The 19,195-nt window shown below is 48.2% G+C and overlaps 1 protein-coding gene across 5 annotated transcripts in view; it reads right to left on the minus strand.

Moving 5' to 3' along the window:
* ASTN1 (astrotactin 1) overlaps positions 1-19,195 on the minus strand; it is a 180,829-nt gene that overhangs the window by 63,336 nt on the left and 98,298 nt on the right. For all 5 annotated transcript variants that reach the window (XM_073356476.1, XM_073356474.1, XM_073356475.1 and 2 more), the window contains exon 8: positions 17,294-17,378. In XM_073356476.1, the coding sequence (XP_073212577.1) occupies positions 17,294-17,378 (85 nt within the window). The remainder of the gene's footprint in view (positions 1-17,293; positions 17,379-19,195) is intronic.

The raw sequence follows: 19,195 nt of genomic DNA on the forward strand, positions 1-19,195 counted from the left end.
GAGGGTGCAGGTATTGGGGCCAGGGAGTTGAAAAGGAGGGGCTGATTCTGGGAAGTCTGTGGCTTTTCTACAACCTCGTGGCTTCCTGCCTCTCCAATCCCCACTTGGCTCAGGTCTGTCCTTAGCCAGCATCCCCTCCCAAGCCCCATCCACATCACCCAAGGGAATTATGCATCCAGGGAACAGGAGTCTCCCAGAGGCGACGCTCAGGCAGCTCAGGGTGTTCCTGGCAGGACAGAGACGGGAAACGGCTTCACTAGCTAACTGCCTCCCCCTACCGAACAGCTGCGCCAGTCCCTCACGCTCACACCTCTGTGGCTGTTGTTTCGCTGCTCTGGAAGTGGATCTAGCTGCTGTCCTGGCTCCCAGGGCCAGCCTGTGATAAATGAGATCTGCACACACACATCTGCAGAGAGAGCCTGGGCTAGCTCAGGCACAGCATCAGCCCCCACATGCCAGCGGGGCCCTTCCCAAAAGAGGACAGGATTGCTGGGCCAGGCATTAGATGCTTCCTCTTGAAGAATAATGGATGCGACTCCTCTGGCCGCTCCTGCAACCCCCAGCAGTGCAATCCCTCCAGCGCCTAGTGCGCTTCCTCTCCAGAACAACAGGGGAGGCCAGGCAAGGCTCAGCAAACTGCAGTACAAACTCAGAGATGCCTCCCTTTTCTGCTTCTGCAGCCAGTGCCATGTATTATGCCTGCCAGCCTCACCCAGCGCTGGTGCAGACGTTGTGTGCTATGCCTCCTGGCCAGGTACTGAAAGCACAAGCTGTGCCCATCTGCTTTACACAGCTCATACACCAATGACACTTGCCCGCCTCCCCAGGACTGGTTGCTGACATCTGCAGCACCGGTCTGTCTTGCCCAAACACCACAGTCCTCCTTGCCCACCTGCCTTGCTTAGCATTGACAAACAACACTCCTGGTCCTGGGAAAGTTACTCTCCAGTAATTCTGTTTGTTGTAGCCCTCTCTCCTTCCGTCCTGCACAGCCACAACAATTACAGCCAGCTGTGTGGCTCAGCCTACGAGAGCACAGAGGAGAACTCTCTCTCAATCAAGTCTAGTATACAGGTGCCAATCCACCCATTCCCTTTCCAATCAGAGATTTCCAGAGCAAAGTAACAGATATTAAGATTAGAGGGGAAGAGTCCAAGCAGCACTCCTTGAGGAGAAAGAGACAGATGCAGAATGGGAGAGGAGAGGACAATGACTAACAGAATTATCAGTCTGTCACTTTTCCTTCTCGTTCATCCCTCTTCTCCTGTGCTACCTAGCAATAGACATTACAGACCATGGCTGTCACAAGCAATGAGCCAGCCTTATTTTAATCACAGTGCTTGGAGCACCCAGCAGTCAACAAGTGTCAGCAGACAAGGACAGAGCCAACTGGTAGCATCATGTGAAAATGTGAGATGACCAGGTAGCCCCTTGCAGAAAGAGACGCTGCCATGCCACCAACAGGATACCAATTAATAATTGTGGATGTAACCAGGTTAACAGGCAAAAGTCCTCAATCCACTGTGGTTTTGATGACCTTCTGTCCCCGTTGCAGCCTTCAGAACAAAGGCACTGTTGACTTTTCTAAAGCTACCAATGGGGAGAGACACAAAGTGGCAGAACTTGCTTGACGGCCAGAGAGAGAGACTTTCTCAGTGGAAGGAAGACAGAGTGAGAACCCACGACATCACAACTCAACCTAGGCAAAGCAATATGTTACAAATTCATTCCTGGAATAAACTCAGGGAGAGCTGAGGAACTGGCCTGTCTTAAAAAAGACAAACATAATTGTAGGTTAGGAGAGAGAATCTGTGAATTGAGGTTCCTCTACATTAGAGAAGGGGGAGAGGGAAATAATTCCCTGCCCTGATCCCACAAGAATGCAAGTGTTCCCAGAGTGCCGGGCTCAAAGGCTCATGAGCCAGAACAGGGGAGCTTTGCTGATTGGTTGAAGGCAAACCATTCCATAGGTTAGTCCACTTACTAACAAATCACCAGAACAACATACGGGTGCAAGACGCCGCCACCTGCCAGAGACCAGAGTAACTTGCCAAATTAAGCTACACGTGTGGAAGCCTCACTTTGCACTGGTGGAGTGTCTCTACATTAGTGAAGTGACGCTGGTACAAATTTATTAGAACACAGACTAACCCAAAGCCATTCAGGTATTTCAAATCTACTTCGATCCATGCACGGATGCCACTGGGGAAAAAGTACAGAACCCAACTGTCAGGTGAGACCATTGACCATTATGTTGCAGACCTACATAATAAACAGGAAGGTGTGTGAATATGAACAGTTAATAGATGGGCTAATTAGACCCAGATTTATTTGTGGTAGACCTTAGAACTAAATTGAACCAAAGTTATTGCATGAAGATGACTTGACTTGCAAGGAGCAGGACTAATGAAAACTGTGCTTTCCAAATGAAAGTGTTGACACACAGTGGAAGAACTGAAGTGCATCTAATTGAAAATGCATATCAAGATGTAAAGACAGAGTGCAAGGATAAACAAACAGCAGAAACCAGATGTGTGCTTAGGTTGAAGAACAAGGTGCAAAAGCAGATGATCAGAATGGTTGTGCAGTTTACAGTATCTGCTCAACATGATGAAAGAGATATTCTTTAAAAGAACTTGATCGTGTTAAGGAGATTGGGGCAGCATTAATGGTATACACCTCACATTGATACGGATCCTAGTGTGGCACCAAAAATGCATGCTACACTTAATAACCCATTGCCACTGAGCAATAAAGTTCAAAGCTGAACTTCATTAGATGGTAAAATTAGATGAGACTATAGACAAACTTACTGAGTCATCACAATAAAAAAAAATCAAACCAATTAGACATATATAAATCCAAAAGATTCGACTAGGGTCCAGACGCAAGCACTGCCCTATGAGAATGACGGAGGAGGTCAAATCTAGATTTCAAAATGCAAGATTATTTTCAGTTTGGGATATAAGATAAGGGATCTAGCAAGCCCCATTGAGTACAGAAAGTTCAAAATTCTGTATCTTTAACATCCCTTTTGGTAGCTATGTACCAAAGCACTGTGGTCCCAGATCTGTGAGGATCTGTATGGAGTGGAAGCAATTGTTGATGATCAGCTGATTTGGGGCGAAAGTGAGCAACAGCACAATGATAGCCTGTATTTCTGCAGAGCACATAAAAGAAAAGCACTTAATCTGAAAAGCAACGAATGCCAGATCAGGTTGAATGAGATTAGGCCAGATATTCAGTGACAAAGGAGTTCCATTGAACCCAAGAAAAGTGGAGGCAGTTGTACAAATGGACAGACCCAAAAATGAGTCCCTGCTGAGAGATTTCAGGGGCATGTTAACTCAGCAAATTCATCCCCAAATTGTCACATGTAGTTGTGAGAGGAGCACTTATTGATTATCTGTATTGTGATAGCACCAAGGAGTCCCAGTCGCAGACACCACGCTGCTATGCACTGTACAGATACAGAACAAAAAGCCAGTCCTTGCCTCCAAGAACTTGTCACACAAGTAAGGCTGCTTGAAGACAATACAGTAGCAATGGCAGGATTTGCTAGAGAAAAATTTTGGGGGAATTACTTTTTAAATGGAAGCTCCTATATGTCAGGCTAACAAGACCCGGAGATCTCAGTCAACACAAGTTCACGTGTTGGGGGCTGTCTTTCTGAAAGATGATCCCATAGTAGAACATGCCGCCAAAAACACAACAAAGCCATGCTCAGCTTGAAAAAAAAAAATGCTGAGGGTTGTGAGTTGTTTCACGTTTATAAGCAGCATTGGATGAGGTAGAAACTGGCCAGAAAGCACTCCAAGTCTTATTGCAAGAACTACTGAGCAAGGCAGCACCTAGACTTCTGAAACGATCATGAAACTGCAAAAGTACCTATTAAACGTGAAGCACAGACTTGTAACTTTTTAGAAAGGACATGCTTTCAAGAGGCCCTATAACTATGAAAGCCAGGAGCTGCAGGAAGAAGAGTTTGAACTAAATACCATGCAACTACCAACATCCAAATAAAATTTGATGAGTTCAAGGAATAAACACAAAATGACACCAGTCTTACAACAGCTTGAGAGAGTAATTCTAGATGGATGGCTGATGGAAAAAGCCCTGATACTTCCAAGCATACATCTTATTGGGACTTAGAGATGAGTGGAGGGATTTTCAGATTCACCTAACTGATTTAGGGGTACAAATCCCATTGAAAGACAAAGAGAAATTTTGGGATTCTGCACAAAGGGTACAATGCCATAATACCACACAGTATGATGTTGGAAATGCTAAGCATAATCTACCGTGCCCTTTGAGGTATTGAGAGGCGTAAGAACTGAGCCCAAGAGGTCCTATTCTGGCCAGGCATGAATGCTGCCACTGAAGGGATCCAAGTGTGAAATCTGCAAGATATGCAAGCAGCAGAATGCAAATGAACCACTGAAGCCAGATGAGATTCCTGATGGCCATGGGGCTAGGGATGGTACAGATCTATGTGAATTAAACAGGATAGAGTCCCTCTCACTAGCAGACTACTCGTCTTTTTTAAAAAATTGAGCTGTTGCATAGCACATCGAGTAGGCATATAACACCACCTTGTAAAGTGCAGTTTGCTCACCATGGGATTCCCGGAGCACCCACGGGAAAAAATATAGTGGGTGCTCAGCATCCACTTATGGGCCCCCCTTTTCCTCCCCCCGAGTGCCTCCTTGCCTTCCCCCCCCAGCACCCAGCGCCTTCTGGCCACCTAGAATTAGCTGTTCAGCGGTGTGCAGGAGGCGCTGGGGTGGAGGGAAAGAAGCGGGGCAGGAAGTGGCAGAGCAGGACGACGTCAGAGGGGACTTCCCCCAGATGCCAGAGATTAGAAGGGGCAGGACCAGCCCCTTCCCACTGCTGGGACACTGCTCTGCAGCGTGGCAGGCTGGCGGCTGCCTGAGAGAGCCTGGCTGGGGAGGCGGCTTCCGCTCCCTGCCCGGGCTCAGGTGCCAGGGACCAGGGTCGAGTGAGTCAGAGACCCCCTCCCTCCATAGCATGTTTCCATCTCGCTCAGCTGTGGTCCCTGACAGCTGAGCCCAGACCAGGAGGGTCCGGCGTTAGAAGCAGCTCCTTCCCGCTCTCCGCCCAGGCTCCCTCCCACCAGGGAGAGCGGCAGAATGTGCCAAGGGGGCCAGGTGCAGCAGGAGGACAGAGGAGCGGGTAAAGCACGGTGGCCCTAGGCTGATTGGGGGTTGGCCAAGGGGGACACGTGACCTCCCCTTTTGATCATTCCTCCCCTCCCCCAGTATGGGGAGGCACCAGTTGACTATGGGGCGCCTTCGGGGGAAGGGGCAGAATGGGGCAGGAAGAGGCAGAGTGGGGGCGGGAAGAGGCGGGGCTGGGGTGAGTCTTGGGGGAAGGGGATGGAGTGGTGGCGGGGCTTGAGACGGTGCGGGGGTCAAGCACCCTGTGGAAATCAAGAAGTTGGTGCCTATTTTCAGATAGATTCGCTATGCATAACAGACCACTCAGCAATTCTCTTTGATGCGTTAGTTCAAGCACACCATGTCAAACCATTCGCATGTATGGGGTAGACGACAGTGAAAACAGCAAAACACTTGGCAAATAAAAAAAACCTTGGGAATTCAAAGCATCTACAGTTAGCACTGTTGCAACACTCCTCACAATACTTCATTAGTATCACCCGTTCAGAGAGTGACGGACAGAAGGCTCTTCTGGGTGTTCCAGGGAGATGGAGCTAAATCTCAGGAACAACTTTTAGTCCCCGATGAGAGGGGCTGATTCTGAGCACATTTCAGTTCAGTGCCTCAGAGACAAAAGTCTGGTAGGGAGGATGAAATTTGCCTGCTGGCTCTCAGTAGAATTCTCTCCTCTCCAAGAACAGAGTTCCGAACTGGCTTTGGGGTCTCTACAGCAGTGGATTTTTCCTTTCTACCCTTCCTCTTCCCCCCATCATCCATATTTTTATCCAGTTACCAGATTTCTTCATCTTTTCTTTCCTCTTATGTACAGCAGCGGTTAAGGCAAGAAGAGGTTAGTGAAATGACAGAAGTAGAATTGAGAATGGAGGCTTGAGGTTGCAGTCCTACTTCCAGGCCAGAAGACAAAAGAAAAAGAGAAAGCAAATGGATGTTTTATACACACGCCTGGCACATGCCCTGATGGACTGATCATTTGGCTCTTCGCTTCTGATCAGTGGAGCCATCACATGGTTGGTCATTGGTGTTGCTGGACAGATTGTGAGAAGAAAGTTGGATGGCAATGGACTTTTACCAACCTGGTACAGAATCTTGCTAAGTCCCACACCTCATATATAAGTCACTGGACATACTGGCATGGAGGACGTCTACCACCAATGCCTAAGTGTTTTTTAATGGCTCGCATGCTGAGGCTGGGTGTATGGGAGAGCTCAGGAGTTTTGACAGATGTGTTAAGGATGAAATTTTAAGAATGGGTCCTTGCCAGAAGGTTGTCTCCTTGGTATGAGTGGATGGGAAGCTGACACCTTGAGTAATTACGGTGCCTCACCTGGAAGAGTGGCTGATCATGTGCTGCATTTGTACCACTAGATCTCAGCACAATCTAAACCAGGGTCACATACCCAGCAAAGAACAAGCTCCCGCTTAGGACGGTCTGGAGTGAATCCTTTCCTATTCTCCACGTTAAACACCGCATCTCTATTTAGCCACACTCCCGTCCCCGTGCTCCTGCAGCTGCTCTGCTTTCTGTTTAATTGCTAAATTGGTTTTAAAATGAAAGAATCAGAGACGAGTTTGGAGATAGCTTCTGCAACCCTCTCCCTGGGCCCCAGTTCAAAGGAATCTCTGCTCAGGGCCAGGGAAGAGAACAGCAGACTTAATACGCTCTCTCTGCAATCCTCTGGTGCGGAACGGCACAGCAGGGGTTGCTGGGAAACGAAGTCTTTGATGATCTTCTCTTCCCGCTGTGAAGACTAATGACTTTAAAGAAGGCACCCTGCCAAGGATGGGGCTTCCATGGAAAATCTTACAGCAGTGTAATTAGACAAGAGGAGGAAAGTTTTGCTAACTTACCAAAAAGAAAACAGAACGCCCCTCCCCTAAAAAAACCTCAACTACCCTTCTAGGGAAAAAATTATTAAAGACGGTCTGCAGCAGAGCTGCCAAGGAGAAATTCCTGTGAGTCTGGAGCAGCCAGCGTTTCCGAGCTTTGTGCTCTGCATTTCCAACAGCTGGGTACAATGTCCCAGTGCAATGTCCTTGCAGACAGGACACTGGACTCAGGAAACCAGGCTTCTCTTCCTGGCTCTGCCACTACCCTGCTGCATGACCTTGGGTAAGTCACTTCACCTCTTTGTGCTTCTGTTTCCCCTCCCACCCTTTGTCCACTTGGTCTAGTTTGGAAGGTCTGCCAGGCAGGACTATCTCTAATTATGTGTCTGCACCATGTCTACCACAACAGGGCTACTGGATCATAAGTAATTAATAATGTCATGAAAAGTTCTCAGTCCCTCCTCTTTACGCTGCCCCATCCTTAAAATGATGGATGTTAAATTCAGGACCAATTAAGGGGGATTACAAAAGTCTGCCTGGGAATTTACTGCTGCCCTCAGAAGAAGGGCGTAGAAGCAAACACTGGTAACATATTAAGAAGAGCGGGCAAAATGTTATGACTAATTATGTTTGTGGGTATTGCATGCACACACTCAGTTAAGGGCAATCAGCTTTCATGCCTCGTTACTGCTTCTCCTACCCTTGGTGGACATAGAGAACCATTGATCACTGGTGTCTTTATAACAACTTTTTTCATATTTGAAGATTTATCATGCCCCCCTTCACCCATCTCTTCTCTACACTAAACATGCCCAATTCCTTCCGCATTGCCTAACAAGGCATCATGTTTTCTAAACTTCTTCTCAGATTAGAGATTTAGAACGCATTGTTCTGGGTGCAGAGCCGAGCTATTGGACGGATATCCGCACTTGCATTTCCAGAGAAGAGAAGGGACCCTTGAATTCTGGGAAGAGGAGTGACTCCCCCAGCCCTTGTCTCACCCAAAGGGAAGCACGATGTTCAGTGCCCTTGTCCCACCATGTTCCCCTTTTTTACCCCCTCCCTTTCTTTGAGGCCCTCTGGAGGGCCCTATGGAATTCCCTCTGGGGCCTGTCAGAACTGCAGTGCTCCTATATAAGCAGGATGAGTGTCTTGAGGAGATCCTGGCTCCTTTCTGACCCACACACAGCACTATCAGTCTTTAAGCCAACCCAGGGATGGAGGGGAACAGAGAACCACACTAAAAACTGAACCCTGTCTCTCACTTAAAGAGGTGTCTCATCAGCACATGAGCGCCTGGCATAGGATCTGGATTATGCACCTGGGAACAAAGATAACTTGAGTCAAACAAGGTGGGAACTGGGCCAAACTTTGGAAATGGAAAATTGTAACCTAGCTGGAGATGGTTAGATTCAAGCTTCTTCGTACCCAAAATGAGCCAGTAACATTCAGCCCCTTGCCACCCAACCTGCGGTAATTCAGTTTGCCTCAGGCTCTTTCAAACGGAAACCAAGCCAGTTTGCTTTGGTTCTGACTCCATCATATTCAAATTGCTTGGTTCTAGATTTGTTTGGGTTCTCTGACGAGAACGCTGGGATTCCTGCCTGGCTCTGAGCTCCAGGATCCTTTCACCTGGGCCCCACGCAACTGGCCCGTTCGTCACCTGCAGCACCTCTGTGAGAATAAAAAGCAGCAGCATGATGGGAAGAGGGAAGGGAAATCCCAGCCAGACAGTTCCAGGAGGAGGGGATGTGAAGGTAACAGTGTCTTACTGGGACAGTGACAAGCCACAGCGAGGAAGCGGGAGAAGGGGGGCTAATGGGAGGATAATCACATTTGCGGGCAGAACGACAATGACCAGGTCTGAGCGCAATCCGCAGGAGGAGAGGTGGGGAAGGGATAACAGAACAGATAGCGTCTTTGGCAGACCCTGCCCAGAGTCTTTGTGAGCAGCTACAGAACCCTGAGGACCTGTCCACAGCTCCAAGGGAGGCGGATAAGTAGGCGCAATGAGGTGGAAGTGAGCCAAGAGAAATGCACAGTGAAACCTAGCCAGCTGGTAATGACAGGTGGAGCATTTCATCCCCGCTACATTGCTAATCTGAATCCCATCCAGCTCAGTAACGGTCCAAAGTCGCTGTCCTCAAAGGGCTGCTTGGTGGTCCACACGGGATTAGATTGGTGGCCCTAGCCCAGTTCCCCAGTCTGTGGGTCACAAACGTCATGGCTGCAATGGACAGTATCAGGCCTCCTCACTGGCAGCCCCCTTGGAGCAGCACAAAGCAGGAAGTCTCAAGAGGCGGCTGGAGAGCAGAACTCAGTGGCAGGTAGCAGTGGGATTCCTGCCTGACAGGACATCCAGTGCCGGGTATGTCATTACAGGGAGGCTGTAAGGGATGCAGTGTCCCCTCATCACTGTCAGCCTGACCAGGCTCCCAGCCCTGAGCAAAAAGAACCTGCTCCTCAGGTCTCCTGGCACTTCTCCACAGCCTGCAGCTGTCTCCTGTCTGTCTCTCTCAGCAGCACCCAGCTCTGACCAGCAGACTTGGCCCTACCCCACATCCCAGTGAGCCAGAACATGGATCAAGAAATCCCTAAGCAGGAAAAGTGACAAGACAGATGAGAGGGGAAGGCATCTCCAGGTGTGAGGGGAATGGAGGGCAGAGAGGGACCTCAACTGGAGAAAGGTGTAAGGAGACACCTCCTGAAGACGTAAGCCTCATCTGGAGTACTGTGTCCAGTTTTGGGCCCCACACTTCAAGAAGGATGTGGATAAATTGGAGAGAGTCCAGCGAAGGGCAACAAAAATGATTAGGGGTCTGGAACACATGAGTTATGAGGAGAGGCTGAGGGAGCTGGGATTGTTTAGCCTGCAGAAGAGAAGAATGAGGGGGGATTTGATAGCTGCTTTCAACTACCTGAAAGGGGGTTCCAAAGAGGATGGCTCTAGACTGTTCTCAATGGTAGCAGATGACAGAACGAGGAGTAATGGTCTCAAGTTGCAGTGGGGAAGGTTTAGATTGGATATTAGGAAAAACTTTTTCACTAAGAGGGTGGTGAAACACTGGAATGCGTTACCTAGGGAGGTGGTAGAATCTCCTTCCTTAGAGGTTTTTAAGGTCAGGCTTGACAAAGCCCTGGCTGGGATGATTTAACTGGGAATTGGTCCTGCTTTGAGCAGGGGGTTGGACTAGATGACCTTCAGGGGTCCCTTCCAACCCTGATATTCTATGATTCTAAGTTGTAAGTCACCGTGCCACCGGCGCAAGGCTCTGGGCAGCCGGGCAGCGCACTTGCAGAGCCGCGGCCTGACCTGGTGCTCTGGGCGGCGCAGCTGTAGCACCGCCAGCCACCGATGCTCCAGGCAGCGCAGCAAGGGGGCAAGGGTGGTTAGCTAGAGGACAGGGGAGTTCGGGGGTGTGGTAAGGGGTGTGGATAAGGGTCGGGGCGGTCAGAGGGTGGAGAACAGGGGGTTGGATGGGGCAGGGGTCCCCAGGGGGAGCCAGTCAGGAATGGGGGTGGGGTTGGATGGGGCAGCAGGGGGCAGCCAGGGATGGGGGGGTCCGGGGGCAAGAAGCCGGGGGATCGGATAGGAGGCAGGGGCTGGGCCAGGCCCGGCTGTTTGGGGAGACACAGCTTCCCCTAACCATACAATTTTGGAAACCCGATGTGGCCCTCAGGCCAAAAAGTTTGCCCGCCACGGACCTAAACCATCTCTGAGAGGTGTTTGTCTAACCTGCTCTTAAAAATCTCCAATGATGGACATTCCACAACCTACCTAGGCAATTTATTCCATGCTTAGCCATCCTGACAGTTAGGAAATTTTCCTAATGTCCAACTGCCCTTGCTGCAATTTAAGCCCATTGCGTCTTGTCCTATCCTCAGAGGTTAAGGAGAACAATTTTTCTCCTTCCTACTTGTAACAACCTTTTGAAAACTGTTATGTCCCTCCTCAGTCATCTCGTCTCTAGACTAAAGAAACCCAGTTTTTTCAGTCTTTCCTCATAGGTCATGTTTTCTAGACCTTTAATCATTTTTGTTGCTCTTCTTTGTACTTTCTCCAATTTGTCCACATCTTTCCTGAAATGTGGCAACCAGACCTAGACACAATACTCCAGTTTACACCTAATCAGCGCAGAGCAGAGTGAAAGAATTACTTCTTGCTTACAACCTTCCTGCTAATACATCCCAGAATGTTAGCATTTTTTTTGCAGCAGTGTTACACTGTTGACTCATATTTAACTTGTGATCCACTATGACCCCCAGATCCCTTTCTGCAGCACTCCTTTCCAGGCAGTCATTTCCCACTTTTGTATGTGTGCAACTGATCGTTCCTTCCTAAATGGAGTATTTTTGCATTTGTCCTTATTGAATTTCATCCTATTTTCCTCAGATCATTTCTCTAGTTTGTCCAGATCATTTTGAATTTTAATCCTATTCTCCAAAGTACTTGCAACCCCTCCCAGCTTGGTATCGTTAGCAAACTTTATAAGTGTACTCTCTATGCCATTATCTAAATCACTGATGAAGATATTGAACAGAACTGGACCCAGAACTGACCCCACTTGATATGCCTTTCCAGCTTGACTGTGTACCCTTGATAACCACTCTCTGAGAATGGTTTTCCAACCAGTTATGCACCCACCTCATAGTAGCTCCATCTAGGTCGTATTTCCCTAGTTTGTTTATGAGAAGGTCATGTGAGACAGTACCAAAAGCCTTGCTCAAGTTAAGATATATCATATCTACCACTTCCCCCCCATCCACAAAGCTTTTTACCCTGTCAAAGAAAGCTATTAGGTTGGTTTGACACAATTTCTTCTTGACAAATCCATGTTGACTGTTATTTATCAACCTATTCTCTTTTTGGTGTTTGCAAATTGACTGCTTAAGTATTTGCGCCATCTTTCTGGGTACTGACGTTAAACTGACTGGTCTGTAATTCCCTGGATTGTCCTTAATCCCCTTGTTATAGCTTGGCACTATATTTGCCCTTTTCCACTCCTCTGGAATCTCTCCTGTCTTCCTTGACTTTTCTAAAATCATCACTGATGGCTCAGGTAAGAACATAAGAACGGCCATACTGAGTCAAACCAAAGTCTAGCCTAGTAACCTGTCTTCCGACAGTGGCCAATGCCAGGTGCCCCAAAGAGAATGAACAGAACAGGTAATCATCAAGTGATCTATCCCCTGTTGCCCATTCCCAGCTTCTGGCAAACAGAGGCTAGGGACACCATCCCTACCCATCCTGGCTAATAGCCATTGATGAGATATCTCTTCAGTCAGCTGCTTGAGTATTCTAGGATGTATTTCATCAGGCCCAGGTGACTTAACCTATCTCTATGCAGAATCCATCAAGCATTCTGGGCCCCACACAAAGCCATGTAATTATCTCCCCATGCTGGAGCATTTCAGAATAGCTTGAAAACGGGAAGGCATCAGCTTCTGAAGGTTTGTGCCTTTATTTATGCAAATATATGGAAATACATGCAAATCTGCAATCCTTTAAGGCCAAAAGGATTTGGGCAAGTATGGAGGAGGGAGAGATTCACAGGCAGCAATGGCAGAAAGGTAATGCAAACAGACATGACCCTGGAGATAGTTGCATGGCATTACAAGAAAACGAAATAGCCAGAGCGACCACTGCAAGGGGAGGAGATGGCTAATAGTGGGACACAGTGAAGGCAAGTGCAACTCCCTCTTGTCTATTAAAACAGGAGGAAGAGCTCATCCTGCTGCTGAGGAGGGAGTGTTGATCCCACAGGGCTACCACTCTTGTCTGGCAGGTGGGGAATCCAGAGCGGGAAGTGCAGGTGCTCGGTCAGTGGCTTAACCAGGACCAGCACTGGGCAGGGAGAAAAAATGACCCACCTGGAAGTCCCCTATTCCAGTGTTTTTCAAAGTTCGGGTCACGACCCATTATTGGGTCACGGCATGTAAGGCACTGGGTCACCTTGCTCAGCACCTAAGGACCCTCACAGCTCTGGTCAGCACTGCTTAATTGGGACATTAAAAGTCCTGTTAGGGGTGCTGCCCAGCTAAGGCAGGCTAGTGCCTACCTGTTCCAACACCGCTCTGTGCCCTGGAAGTGGCCAGCAATAGGTCCATCTTCTAGGCAGGGGACCACAGGGCTCCGCGCGCTGCCCCCACCCCAAGCACTGGCTCTGCACTCCCATTGGCTGGTTCCCGGCAGGCAAGAGCCATGCGGAGCCTCCACCTAGGAGCCAGACCTGCTGCTGGCTGCTTCCGGGCGCAGCACAGTCCGTGGTACCAGGACAGGCAGGAAGCCTGCCTCTGCACCCTCGCTGCACTGCTGACCAGGAGCTGCCAGAAGTAAGTCCACACCCCAACCCTGTGCCACAATCCCCTGCCCCAGCCCTGAGCGCCTCCCAAAACCAGAACCCCTTTGTGCACCCCAAATGCCTCATCCCCAGCCCCACTCCAGAGCTTGCACTCCCTCCCAGAGCCCTGATCCCTTCCCACACCCCAACCCCCTGGGCCTGCCCCAGCCCTGAGCCCCTGCCAACCCGGAGCCCCTCTTGCACCCCAAGCCCCTCATTCCCAGCTCCATTAGGTCACAGGCATCAACAATTTTCTTCAACTGGGTCCCCAGAAAAAAGTTTGAAAACCAGTCCCATATTCATCTCCTCTAACGGAAAATCCATCTGGCCGCCCAAGGCTAGAGGAAGGAAGCACAAACATTTAGCCAGTTAGACCTGCTTGGGGACCTGAGCTTCTTTTGGATAGATTTCTTCACTTGTGCCCTTTGCTCAGCCCTGTCTCCACAAGGCCACACAATGGCAATACCTCCCACAACAACTCACATGTTTTTGTGGTGGGCCTTACACATTGGTGGCTCTCTTTAGTCACAGATTTCAAGGCCAGAAGGAACCATCTGATCTGATCTCCTGTATAGCACTAGCCAGACAACTTCCCCCAAATAATGCCTAGAGCAGATGTTTTTAAAAAAACATCCAATCTGGATTTAACAATTGTCAGTGATGGAGAATCCACCCTGACTCTTGACAAATTGTTCCAATGGTTAATTATTCTGACCATTAAAAATTTACACCTTATTTCCAGTCTGAATTTGTCTAGCTTCAACTTCCAGCCACTGAATCATGTTTGACTTTTCTCTAAACTCTAATTTATCAATGTCCTTCTTGAATTGTGGACACCAGAACTAGTCAGCAGCACTCGCACCAGTGCCAAATACAGAGGTAAAATAACCTCTGTGATCCTACTCTAGATTCCCCTGTTTATGCATCCAAGGAACGCATTAGCCCTTTTGGCCCCAGCTTTGTACTGCGCGGTGGATAATCAGCTGATTATCTACCAAGACAGGTTTTCAAAGTCACTGCTTCCCAGGATAGAGTCCCCTATGGGTTCCTAGGGTTCCTGGTGAGTATGGTCTACATTCTTTGCTCCCAGATGTATACATCTGCATTTAGCCAATTTAAAATGCATATTGTTTAAAGGCCTAACATTTTGTTTTGACAGAAAGAAAAGAACCAAGACGTACACGACCAGAGCTTCAGCTTTTTGGCTGCGATGGAGCTACATTACTGATCCACACCAGCCGAGGATCTGGACCTTAGACTCCAAAACTGAGGAGGACGGGGAGGTCCACTGAACATTGAGACACAAACGAACGTGTTTGGAAAACTTTGACTTAATTGAAACCCGATTTTTTGTTTAGCTGAAAACCAAAACACTTTCGCAGTTTAGCCGCTAAGTACTAAGACCTGCAGCAAACTGTGTCTGTCTCATTCTTTTCCCCACAATGCAGTGATCAGGTGTCTAATTGGACCAATTTTCAGCACACTTGAGCAGCTCTCATAATACACTGGAAATTCTGCTGTCCAGCACTGCTCTGAGATGCCCACATCAGCAACTCTGAAAACCAGGCTCCCGCCACTCTGATGTAATGCAATGCAGGCAATCAGCCCCATCTCGCTTTCAGCGTTGCCAGTTCACTTTTTTCACGCAGCTCTGCACTGCAAGTTATTTTCCCTCAGATTCATTAGCTTGCATTTTCCCAGAGTGCATCTCATTATGTTATTTCTTAGCCGTGATTCTAATCTCTCTGGGTCCCTCTCTGTTCATTATCTCTTCCCCCTGGTGTTCAGAAACACCTCTTGGTTTTGTAGCATCTGTCAATGCTTTTTCATCCCCTTTTCCAGAGTGCTGAAATAGAGAGGGGAGGATGGTCTTGAAGCCACGGCAGTGAAGAGGGATGCTGGAGAGCTGCCTCCTTCAGTCACCCTGAACTACGCCAGGACACTGTAACAAACCCATGGTCTCCTAGGGCTGCACGGATATCACAGTGCCACTCAGCATGGCTCCCTAGAACTTTGCGGCAGCAGGAACAGAACTCGGAACCTCTAGCAGCACAGAGACTGGCCACTTGAGCTCAAAGGAAAATTTCCAGTCAGGACCCCTCTATCTTCTCCATAGGCTGCCGCCATCCACTAGAGGGCAATGGAGTCACACACATTAACCATTAGCGCCACCAGCAGAATCGGCCACTGTTAATTAATCAACAGGGCAAACCCCAAAGGGAGGAGTTGGGGGTGCTCAGCAGCCCTCTGGGTTTGGCCCAAAGCTAGCAGTGCAGAGCCTTCACCCGCTGCTCTGTTCTCATCCCATTTAGCAGAGAACAGTGGTTCCCAAACTCATGAGCAAGATCACAGCAATGCTCACCGGCCTGCCACGGTGATAGGAGGCTACAGTATAAAGCACGCTGCTGTCCTTGGAACAAATTTGTTGTTGATTATTACCGTTAATTGAAAATGTTAATTAAGTCGAGACAGAACCACCACCCTTGCAATAAGCCACTGGACCCCACTCCCAAATTCTGTGCATCGCTGTTCCCCTGACCTTATGTTTGAGGTGCGTTCAGTTCCAATGACAGTATTCCAGGGTCCCACAGTTTCACAGCCAGAGAATCAACCCGTTGCCACAAAGATATTGTCCCAAATCTCAGCATTCATTTAATAAAACATGTTTCTAGCACTAGTGTTTGCCAGTGTAACATTCCAAATGTGAGCGGAGTGCAGGGCGATAGAATGTGGTTGGCAGATAATGGGGTTTAGAAAGGTGTTGACCAATTCTATTAATCTCACTGGGCTGTCTGATCTGAAACCTAACAATGATCATTTCAGTGTCAATATTGTTCACTCCTGATCGTTTGTGCAAAAATACCCAGCTAACCTGCTTCTCTCCCAACCTCCAACTGCCTCCCACCCCTTCCTGGATGCCAGCTGTGCCCTAGCCAGCTGACAACTTCCACAGTGCAGCTATACGCCAGCAGCACAAAGCTCCATGGCACGCTGAAAATTAACAGGTGGCATGAAACACACTGGTCCAGGTCTTCAGCTGGTCTAAACAGGCACCTGCCGAGGATTCGGCCCATTGCATGTAAAACAAAAATGAACAGCAGGAGTTCTACACAGACTGGGTTATTCGTTTTCATATTTAATTAAATATAAACCTCCCTCTTTTTTTTTTTTTTTAAAAAAAAGGAGTACTTGTGGCACCTTAGAGACTAACCAATTTATTTGAGCATAAGCTTTCGTGAGCTACACAAGTACTCCTTTTCTTTTTGCGAATACAGACTAACACGGCTGTTACTCCGAAACCTCTCTCTTTTTTTTATTTACCCTATTGCAATATTTCTATTCTGTTGCACTCCAGAACCCCAAGGCCTTTGCAACAGAGCTTAGATCCAGCTTGCTGCAGACTACACAAACCTTGACATTACTCTCCTCCAGGCTAATTTCCATTCATTCTTCCAGGAAGATGTCATGCGACAGACACTGTAGCAAATGCTTTGCTGAACCCCAGATACTCTACACGACAGCCGTTGTGTTCCCATTGTCCGCTAATTGTCTGACTCACTCAGAAAAACCCACCATGTTTGTCTGGTAGGTTTTGTCCTTTATAAAGCCCATCCTGCCTATTTCTCATGGTTGTAAACCTGTAAATGCACTTTCCAAAAGTCTGGACCAAATGAAAGTAACCATGGAACGTGCTAACCAAATAAGTTTCTTTATCTGCCTCTAGTGGCCGGATCCCATTAAGCAACGTACAAATCTACCACTGCTCCCAAGCCTGCTGGTCCTTTAGCTCAAGAAGTAGAGACTCTTGCTTTTAGATCCAGGGGCATGTGGCTCAATCCCACCAACCACCCATCCATGGGGTTGCCCCAACAGGGAACGTTCATAAAGTCAGGAGAATTTTTTGCTATTTGTGGACATCAGACTTACCCCTGGTTCGTGCCCCACTCGTTCCGGATGCAGAGATGCTTGTGCACCGGGTCCTTCATGTAACCCTCATAGCAAAGGCACTCACCTAGGAATGGAGGAAGGTAAAATAAGAGAGAACGAATTCTACTTGCCACTGCTGGAGACAGGCTACTAGACAAGATGGACCAAGGTCTGATCCTGTGCTCCGAATGAACCCTGCTAATGGGAGTCTGTGGGCTCCAGGGGGGCTCACAACAGGCACGGTTATTACATCAGGAAATCCCACCTCCACGTGCCAGAGGCTGAAGTGCGCAGATTGTGTAACTGCATTAACTCCCTTCCTCCCGGAGATCTACAGGTGGTGCCATGGCAGTGGCGGAGGTGAGCCCTCACACCAAATACTGTCTCCTCTTCTCCTCCCTCCAGACCTTGCTACAACGGTCAGCGGCAGCCTCCAACCCCTGCTCTAAAGGCTGGAAGCTGGTGGCTGTACAAAACCAGCCCATGCTCAGCGTAGAGTTCAGAGCACACCCCCTTCCCTGTCCCCGATGGCCTCTTTGGGGCATTCCCCAGGACCATAATTAGGGAGCAGCCCTTGCATTTCCTTGAGTATGGTGAGTATAATTCACACCATTTATTACATTGGCTGGGCAAGGGGGGGGACGCTCCTTTCTTCCTTCACACACACACACACACACACTGTGCAGCCACGTAAGGGTAGGCTGAATCTGGCTCTTGGTTAGTTAATATTTATAAAGTGCTTTAGGTCCCAGTCCAGCACAGCTCTTAAACACATGCTTAACTTTAAGGGCTTCACTGGGAATATTTAAGTGCTGAAAGCAAAGGACATGCATAAATGCTTTGCTAGATCAGGGCCTTAAAGAAAAAAAATGCTAAGAATCATTATTATGTGTTATAAACTCAGTGCACTGTCATGCAACAATGTAAATATGGAGAATTTCAGCACCCAAGCATCAGGAAAATTCAAAATGAACATCCCCAGTGCACAATTATCTTGGTCAAATTACAACAACATATGTCCCACCATGGTTTGGATTACTGTTTAGACTAGTGCATTACACCTTATATCCTATGCACCCGTGTCACAGGAGCTGTGGGAATATTTGACCAATACTTTCAAGCATCGGTGTCTAAAGTTATACACCTAAACCCGTACTTAGGCACCCAAATAAGCAGGCTGATTTAGAAAGGTGTTCAGCTTCTGTAGCAGCCATTGGCTTCCAGGGGATCTGGGGCTGCTCAGTTTCTCTGAAAAACAAGCTACTATTTAGAGCCCAGATTTTTAAAAGGTATTTAGGCAAAATCCATGGATGTTAGGCACCTAAATACTTCTGAGGAGCTGGGCATAGTTGCCTAACCTATCTTTAGGAAGCCAAGTTACATCCATTAATATTTGAATTTCCTGACTCGGACACATTTAAATACTGAACTTTAATGTTACTATTTTGTTCCCTGTGGAATGGCTTTGCTTTTAAGTAAAAATGAAACGTATGAATGGTGTCACAGTAAAGCAAAGCGCAGACGACTTGAAATTCCATATTGCTCATGCGCTCTCCAGTATTTCTTGCCTCTGATCGGACCAGAAGCCCTAAAAGGACAGGCTCTATCCCGTGCTATTTCAGCACTTCCACCTCCTAGGTGAAATTCACTCCTGCAGAAGTCCAGCATGATGCCCACCATCATGGTTGTACCTGGGGATTGAACCAGGGACCTCCAGAGCTAAAGCATGAGCTAAAAAAAGCACTGCAGCTAGAAGCTGTAGAAGATCCTATTCTCTGTGGATCAGGTGCAGAAGGGAACATACACACCAAATAGTGGGTTACACAAGAAAAGATCTATGCACCAGACCACTTAAGCTCTGAGGGGTGGATGAGCTTCATGCTGGCTGACTGCGAGTGGGAA

Source organism: Lepidochelys kempii, chromosome 8, assembly GCF_965140265.1.
Source record: "Lepidochelys kempii isolate rLepKem1 chromosome 8, rLepKem1.hap2, whole genome shotgun sequence".
Classification (NCBI taxonomy): Eukaryota; Metazoa; Chordata; order Testudines; family Cheloniidae; genus Lepidochelys; species Lepidochelys kempii.